This window comes from Peromyscus californicus, unplaced genomic scaffold, assembly GCF_007827085.1.
Source record: "Peromyscus californicus insignis strain IS unplaced genomic scaffold, ASM782708v3 Scaffold_4__1_contigs__length_199733344, whole genome shotgun sequence".
NCBI lineage: Eukaryota > Metazoa > Chordata > Mammalia > Rodentia > Cricetidae > Peromyscus > Peromyscus californicus.
Genome location: NW_026294562.1, coordinates 196,762,160 through 196,771,231, shown reverse-complemented (window position 1 = coordinate 196,771,231; position 9,072 = coordinate 196,762,160). Strand labels below are relative to the sequence as shown.

The 9,072-nt window shown below is 37.8% G+C and overlaps 1 protein-coding gene across 1 annotated transcript in view; it reads right to left on the bottom strand.

Moving 5' to 3' along the window:
• Positions 1-7,410: 7,410 nt before the first annotated feature.
• LOC128124323 (vomeronasal type-2 receptor 116-like) overlaps positions 7,411-9,072 on the bottom strand; it is a 29,785-nt gene continuing 28,123 nt past the window's right edge. Inside the window, exon 7 of the mRNA XM_052760471.1 lies at positions 7,411-8,339. Within this exon, the coding sequence (XP_052616431.1) occupies positions 7,411-8,339 (929 nt within the window). The remainder of the gene's footprint in view (positions 8,340-9,072) is intronic.

The window sequence follows — 9,072 nt, the reverse complement described above, 5'->3', positions numbered from 1 at the left end:
TTATTTGCCATGTTCTGTTGACATACATAGGAGATCTGCCCTTTCCTGAACAGAAAATGAGCTAGAATGGATTTAAGCTTGGGAAAAGATGTGAGGTGGAGTCAAAGGACTGCAAGGAAGGAGGAAGGAGAAACAGCAATCAGGCTCTCAAACAAAGAAGAAAGAAAGAAAAAGGAAAGAAAGAATAAAAAAGATATTTCTCCCTTGCTCTACCCTTCTTTAAATTGTCCTTTATATCACACTCTGATCTTCTTCAAATTCAAAGTATCTTTCTTGATTAATTGTCATCACATCCATATGTCTATTTGTATTTGCATATATAAATCCTAAATATAGCATACTGAGGACATGTAATATTACAAGTATGCATATTTACAACAGTAAGTGTTTGGTACTGAACAAACACATTTAAAAAAAACTCCCTGGAGAGTGCTACCTCCCATCATCCCAGCTTTACTCATTTATCTGTAGTTATTTTTATAGGGCTGAGTATCTTATAAATGACCTGCATGCCATAGTAACACAATGAGTACTGGAGTGACAGAAATATCATGGTGGTAACCAACACATCTCTAATTAGGCTCAAAACCAGCTAGCTCAAACAAGAGGAAAACCATGTCAACAACCTACCAGCTTGGGAATTTTCTCTGAGTTCCCTTTCAAAAGTTTATTGAAGCTGATTGAGTTTACTATTATAAACTGTCAAGTCTGCATGTGTCCGTGCAAAGGAGACACATACACAGACACACAGACACACAGACCCACAGACCCACAAACCCACACACACACACACACACACACACACACACACAGAGAGAGAGACAGAGACAGAGAGAGACAGAGAGAGAAAGAGAGAGAGAGAGAGAGAGAGAGAGAGAGAGAGAGAGAGAGAGAGAGAGAAATGGATAGGGAGAGAAGAGGGACAAATGGAGAGAGGGAGAGAAAGACAGCAGGTTTCATCTATGTGTCTAAGAGCCCTAATCCCCCCTGAAATAGACTTTCCATGTGCATGCAGTTGGGTTGGAGTCCCCACCCCAGTGTTAAGAACTCCTCATCTATATTCTGTAATGAAGTCCAGTAGATGGATTTGGTCCACAGCATGAAATTTAGAGGAATTGAGCCTGTGATTTTTAATGGGACCTTAGAAGAATGGGTAGATGTAGTTTATGGCTTCCCTTAGGAATGACTTTTTTTTATTTTTATTTTGCAATACAAATCAGTTCTATATATCAGCCATGGATTCCCTTGTTCTCCCCCCTCCCGCCTCCCTTACCTTCCCCCCCAGCACACCCCCCATTCCCACCTCCTCCAGGGCAAAGCCTTCCCCATGGACTGAGATCAACCTGGTAGACTCAGTCCAGGTAGGTCCAGAACCCTCCTCCCAGGCCGAGCCAAGCGATCCTGCATAGGGCCCAGGTTTCAAACAGCCGACTCATGCAATGAGCACAGGACCCGGTCACACTGCCTGGATTCCTCCCAAACAGATCAAGCCAATCAACTGTCTCACCCATTCAGAGGGCATGATCCAGTTGGTGACCCCTCAGCCATTGGTTCATAGTTCATGTGTTTCCATTTGTTTGGCAATTTGTCCCTGTGCTTTATCCAACCTTTTTCTCAACAATTCTCACTCATATAAACCCTCCTCATTCTCACTAATTGGACTCCCAGAGATCCACCCAGGGCCTAGCCATGGATCTCTGCATCCAGATCCCTTAGTAGTTGGATGAGGTTTCTAGCACGACAATTAGGGTGTTTGGTCATCCCATCACCAGGGTAGGTCAGTTCAGGCTGTATCTCGACCATTGCCAGCAGTCTGTTGTGGGGGTAACTTTGTGGATTTCTGTGGGCCTCTCTAGCACTTTGCTTCTTCCTATTCTCATGTTGTCTTCAAGGCAAAGCAACAGCCTACAGAATGGGAAAAGATCTTTACCAACCCCACATCTGACAGAGGACTGATATCCAGAATATATAAGGAACTCAAGAAAATAGACATCAAAATGCCCAACAGTCCAATTAAGAAATGGGCTATAGAACTAAACAGAGAATTCTCAACAGAGGAAACTCAAATGGCTGAAAGACATTTAAGGAATTGCCCAACATCCCTAATCATCAGGGAAATGCAAATCAAAACAACTCTGAGATACCACCTTACACCTGTCAGAATGGCTAAGATCAAAAACACTGAAGACACCTTATGCTGGAAAGGATGTGGAGCTAGGGGAACTCTCCTCCACTGCTGGTGGGAATGCAAGCTTGTACAACCACTTTGGAAATCAATATGGCCCTTTCTTAGAAAATTGGGAATCCATCTCCCCCAAGATCCAGCTATACCACTCTTGGGCATATATCCAAGGAATGCTCAACCACACCACAAGAGGACTTGTTCAGCAATGTTCATATCAGCATTGTTTGTAATAGCCAGAACATGGAAACAACCTAGATGCCCTTCAACGGAAGAATGGATAAACAAAAGTGGTACATATACACAATGGAATACTACTCAGCAGAGAAAAACAATGACATCATGAGGTTTGCAGACAAATGGATGGATCTAGAAAAAATCATCCTGAGTGAGGTAACCCAGACTCAGAAAGACAAAATGGTATGTACTCACTCATAGGAGGATACTAGATGTGGAACAAGGATGACTGGACTGCTACTCACATCACCAGGGAGGCTACCTAGAAAACAGGACCCCAAGAAAGACACGGGGATCGCCCAATGACAGAGAAATGGAATGAGATCTACATGAACAGCCTGGACATGAGTGGGGGTAGTGAAGGGCAAGGGTCGAGGGAAAGAGAGCTTGGGGGAGCAGGAAATCCCAGCTAGATCAAGAACAGAGAGAGAGAACAAGGAATAGGAGACCATGGTAAATAAAGGAATGACTTTTAGCAACAAAAACATTTTAAAACTTTTTATGGTACTTTCCTTCTTGAGAATACAGATTTTGTTGTTTTAAATTATTTTTGATTTGAAGCAAAGTACTTCCTTTATAGATGCTCATTATGAAAAAGCAGTAGGCTGACTTGTCCCACAGTAAAGTCAACAGAATATCATTCTCACAATGTTTATAATACATAAAATGTCTATACTATAAGAAAATTTTGTCTCAATTTTTACTATTAGATTAAACCTAAGAGTAAGAAGAAATATCACCATACATTCATTGTTCTTGAAGTATAAATTAATTTATTTCTTAATATTTATTTGGACAACTCTTAAAATATAAGATTGATGTAAGTTTCAGGGTAATTTCAGAACATGTCTAATTACTTACTCAGTAACAAATCTAAAGACCAACTTTAAAAGCATAGATGACATATATCAACTTTGAATGCCAGTGAATAGAAAAACATTTTTATTTTAGAGATTATAATGAAAATACATCATTTTTCTGTTCTTTTTTCTCCCACTAAACGCTCCTGTTTACCCATTCCTTCTCTCTTTCAAATTCATGAATTTTTTTTAATAATTGTTATTACATATATACATATATGTGTTCTTGAGTCGATTTTAGAAATATAAATGTATATATAATACTGATACACAATATATAACTTATATTTACATGCACATATAACCTATGCATTTAATTGAAATAATATATATGATTCTAATATATGTATATGTACATATATAATCCTAAATTATCTATGGACACCATTACATCTTACAAATTCTTTAGTTTGCTCTGCCCCATGGTAGACTTTTTCTTCCTCTGTCAGCATTACTTTGTACACTGTAGTTTTTGTATGGTTGAGGACCCATGAGATTTTCCCATTCACATCAGGATGCCAAAAGTTGTGGTCCTAGTTCAGCTCATATTTAGGAAGTCATGTTTATCAGACTTTCTGTGTCTTTATGGGCAATGTATGGCATTCCTAAGAGACATAATTCCACAGCAAACTCCCTGCTCCTCAGGCTTTTACATTCTTTCTATTTAATTTTCCTCATAGAAATCTGAAACTTAGGAGTGGTAATAATATTTATTGTAAATGTATCAGGTGGAACTGGGATCCACAATTCTTCATTTTGATTGGCTGTGGCTTTTGTTCATTGTATGCATCTGATTCAACCACATGTCCTTAGAGAGATGTGAGGAATAGACTTAACAGTATGGACAGGAACAATTATTTAGAATGTTTAGGGGCTATGCTACTTTAGTGAAGAGGCAGTTACAGTTTCTCCTCTGAGATCCAAAACTGCACTAGTTCATGGTAGCTAATTTAGTTTCTATAACTTGGCATAATTTTCCTTTTGACCAGCAGGAATTCTTCTCAATTACAACTAACAACTGCATTTGCAAACCCTACTAGCCTAATATATAGCCATAAGACCAAATAAGTTACCACAACAAGGATAAAACTCACAGTAGTAAAGGTCTAACAATTTTATACAATTTTAATTTTATTTAAATATGGGGAAATGGAAAATATTTTACTTAATATATTGTATGTATTTTTAAGAACTGGTGATGACTTCTGGAGAAATGTGAAATAATAAAGTTGCACATTGCTCCCAACGTTTGTGGTACAAATTCTCAAAAAATCTACTTGCCTAGGGGCCTTGTGGTCCCCAGCTCAGGCCCAAGCTACACTCAGCCGGTTGTGGTGGCACATGCCAGTTGGATTTGCCCCTGAGTTTGAGACTGGCCTAGTAGGGTTGCTAAGGAGAAGCTTCAGCTAGGGCACAAATGGTGGCAGAGGGACCATGGAGGCAGTGACTGCTGCTCTGAGTTTCAGGCTGCTTCTCGTTGTGTTGGTGACTGTGGTGATACTGCTACTTGGGACAAAGGGTTTACTGCTGCTTGTACAGAGATGAATTGGCAGGACCATCGTGTTACAAGAAAGCATCGGCAAAGGTCAGTTTGGAAAAGTTTGGCAAGACAAATGGTGGGGAGAAATTGCTGTGAAGATTTGATCTTCTAGGGAAGAATACTCATGGTTCCAAGAGACAGACTTTTATCAGAATGTGATTGTTCCAAACCAAAAAAAAAAAAAAAAAGTCTGCAGGGAACCATGACCACGCCTAACAGTGACTTTGAAATCTTCAAAAAGATGACAGGATCCTACAACGATGATTCCACATGGACTATGATAAAGCCATTAAGCTGATTAACACCACGTAAAGATCGACTTTGGACTACAAATTGTTTAGGACAATTTTGAGATGACTAGCTGAGATGATCCAGCCTGACAGACTACTCAAGCAAGGACTTGTGACAAGCCCTGAACTTTACTACTATCAGTGACTGGACAAATAATACAGGACTTGACAAGTAACTAAAAAATTTTCTTTTCAAGATTCCCTAAAGATATCTTCACCCCAGAAAGCAAAAAGAAAAAGAGAATATAGATATGAGATAGATCATCAAATCTACTCTGAGAAAAAAGATAAATAATAAGATAAATAGGTAGATCACTGAATCAACACTGAAAAGAAAAAGGAGAAGATATAAAAATGACAAAAGGTAGATTACTGAATCTATTATGAAAAGAAAAAATACTTCTAAAAAGGAATTACTTATTTTAAACAGAATGAGTAATGAAATATTTTGAGTTTATCAAATGTTACTGGACTGGACATTGTTAATATATATATATACATATATACATACATATATATATACATATATACATACATACATATATATATATATATAAAATGGAGTTTTTTATCTGAATCTGTCAAATGTTAATGGACTAGACATTGTTAATGTAATTCTTGACTGTATATATTGTATATACTTATTGATATAATTTGTCTTGTATTAGTTATAAGCTTCTTTTAATTTTAAACAAAAATGGGAAATGTGGTGGTATTGTATTCTCCAAAATATTGTGCACCTTAATAAATTTATCTGGGGTCAGAGAACAGACAGCCACTAGATACCGAGGCCAGAAAATAGTAGCACTCATTCCTTTAATCCTAGCATTCCAGAGGGAGAAATCCATCTGGGATCTCTGTGAGTTCCAGGCCACATTGGCAAGAGCCAGGCATAGTGACACATGCCTTTAATCCCAGGGAGTGAGCCTTTAATCCCAGGGAGTGATGGTAGAAGGCAGAAAGATATATAAGATGTGAGGACCAGGAACTAGAAGCATTTGGCCTGGTTAAGCATTTGGCTGGTTAAGCTTTCAGGCTACTAGCAGCAGTTCAGCTGAGAGCCATTGGGATGAGGACACAGAAGCATCCAGTCTGAGGAAACAACACCAGCTGAGAAGTTGGCCAGTTGAGGTTAGCTGTTGCTTGTTCTGGTTCTCTGATCTTCCAGTTCACCCCAATACCTGGATCAGTTTGATTTTATTAATAAGAACTTTTAAGATTCCTGCTATATCTTTACTTAATATATTGTATGTATTTTTAGGAACTCATGATGAATTCTGGAGAAATGTAAAATAAAGTTGCACGTTGTAATGTATTCATGACTTCAGATGAAGAATACATACAATTCATGGAAAAGCAACAAATTGAAAGAAGCATTTAGACAAATGATGTGTAAATATCTAGATTTAAAGAGAAAGTGGGAGTATTCATGAAGACTTAAAACAGTTGGAACATGACATATGTCCTCAGAGGAAAAATAAGGAAGGGGTCCTCCATGTTATTAGACCTATTTACTTGTTCTGAGTGTCTGACATTTGACTTTGGGTAATATAATACTTACTGAGTCGACATTATAACTTAGCATGCAATATATTATACAATGACTGATGAAGTATTATATTCACAAAAGCTTACATCCACATTTTGAAAATCCTGTATTCTTCAGTATAATCACTCAAACCTGAATGAAGCATGATAATTTACTAAAGGGCTTTGAGGTTTTAAGAAACAGATTGATGCCCTTGTATAAATCTGGTATATTGAAAGCTGAATATAAAATAAAATTATAATCTACATATTTTATCACAGAGATGGGAAGACATCATAATAATTTATTAGAATCCACTTTCAAAATTTAAAACAACATGTGATTAACACAACTGGATAAGAGAATATGCATGAAGCTCTTAAAAATTTTAATCAATAACATAAATATTAATAGTCTATGTTACATAATAATATGGTAGTGTGCTGTGAGTAGCCATCTTTAATCACAGAAGAGCAGAGGCAGATGTAGGCAAATCTCTATGAGTTCAAAATCACATGATATTCACAGACAGTTTCAGACAAGCCCAGATGTATACTAAGGTCCAGCTCATATGAAAATACAGCCTGGATTTTAAATATGGATAACTCCATTGGCTCCAGCATAAAGATGCTGTAATGCAATTGGTTAAACACATAACATCACAATGAATCAAACCTATAGCATAACGGTGTAGCACACATTTGCAATAGATATCAACTGGACTTCACCTTTAAAATTCATCACTTATCATAAGAACTATGTTTAATTGTGAATTAGGTTTTGAGAGGGTTATTCCTTCTAGAATATGGCCTATTCCTGATATGATGAATTGAGTTTTTATCTGGCCTTACTAAGATAATATAACACTTAGGGGCAAAAACGAAGCCAAGGAGGGCTGCACTAGAAGCCAAGATAGAAAAGACTTCCATAGCCACCATGACCTTTCCTTTGGTGCTGTGGTAGACAGGGAGGAATGTGACCCAGACACAGAAGAACACCAGCATGCTAAATGATAGGAACTTGGCTTCATTGAATGTGTCTGGCAGATTCCGGGACAAGAAAGCCATAATGTAACTTCCAAGTGCCAAGGAGCAGAGGTATCCCAGTATACCATGGAATGCAAAATCTGAGCCTTTGTTACACACAAGGATGATATGTCCATGTTCAGCATGAGCATCTTTGTCAAGGTAGGGAGGAGAAGTTCCTAGCCAGATTCCACAGAGGACAAGGTGGACCAGAGTACATATGGGGATTATAAGGTTTGGAGCCTTTGATATTATTAACAACCTCACCACTTTATTTGGAAAAGTGACCTTGAAGGCAATAAGCACAGTGATAGCTTTGGCCAACACAGTGGCAAGAGCCACAGTGAAAGCACCTCCAAATGTGATCTGCTGCAGGATACAGGTTGTGGTGTTGGGACGGCCAATGAAGAGCAAGGAACATAGGAAACAGACAGTGAGTGTGATAAGCAATGTGTAACTAAGGGTCCTATTATTAGCTTTGACAATTGGAGTGTCCCTGTGCTTCACAAAGAGTCCAAGAACCACAGTTGTGAGTACAGAGAAGCACAGAGCTATGGTTGTAAGAGACATCCCCAAGGGGTCCTCATGGTTGAGAAAACTCACAGCTTTCTTGAGACAGTGTTTCTTCTCTGTCTCTGCATAATGATTCTCTGGACACTTCATGCACTGATCCATACCTGATCGGAAATGAAGGAGAGATTTAATCCAAGATGAAGTTATCCCTTTTATTCTAAGCCATTTTTGTACTTTTGGACAGAACTGCTATGTACATCACTTTCCTTTTTTCTCAGGGACAAAGAAACACAAACTCTGTAGTGAAAACTTTCATCTTTATACCACCCAACTTCTTTATCTGATATTTCAGTTATTATTTATGTGAACTTATAAAGTGTGTTGATCCAAATTAGCCCTCTTTCCTTCTGCTCCATTCCTCACCTTCTCCCACTTTTACTTCCCAACTTAATGTGCTCTCTTGTCTCTTCTTTTTACATTTTAATACTCACTGAGTCTATTCAGTGATGCTAGTATTTTCACATTATAGGGGCAACAATTGGAATATGGGCAACATTTCAGAGTCCACACCCTTAAAGAAAAGTGATGTTCCTATTTTGGTAGTAGTTATCAATTACTAGTAGCTTCTCATACAACCCATCTTCTTTATAGTGATACAAATTAAATACACCTTTCACTTTTCTCTCTTATATACCTTCAAGCCTCTTGTGTTATTGGTGTATCCCTTTTGGAAGTCATTAGAATACTGAGTTGCAATACATAAGCCTACTGTATTCCTGATACCACATCATAAGTCATATCCACATAATTAATTTGAATATTGCAAAAGAGGGAGTATGCTCTTGAAATTATTTTCATAAAATACTCTTCTTAAACATAGGATCTCAATTTTTTATA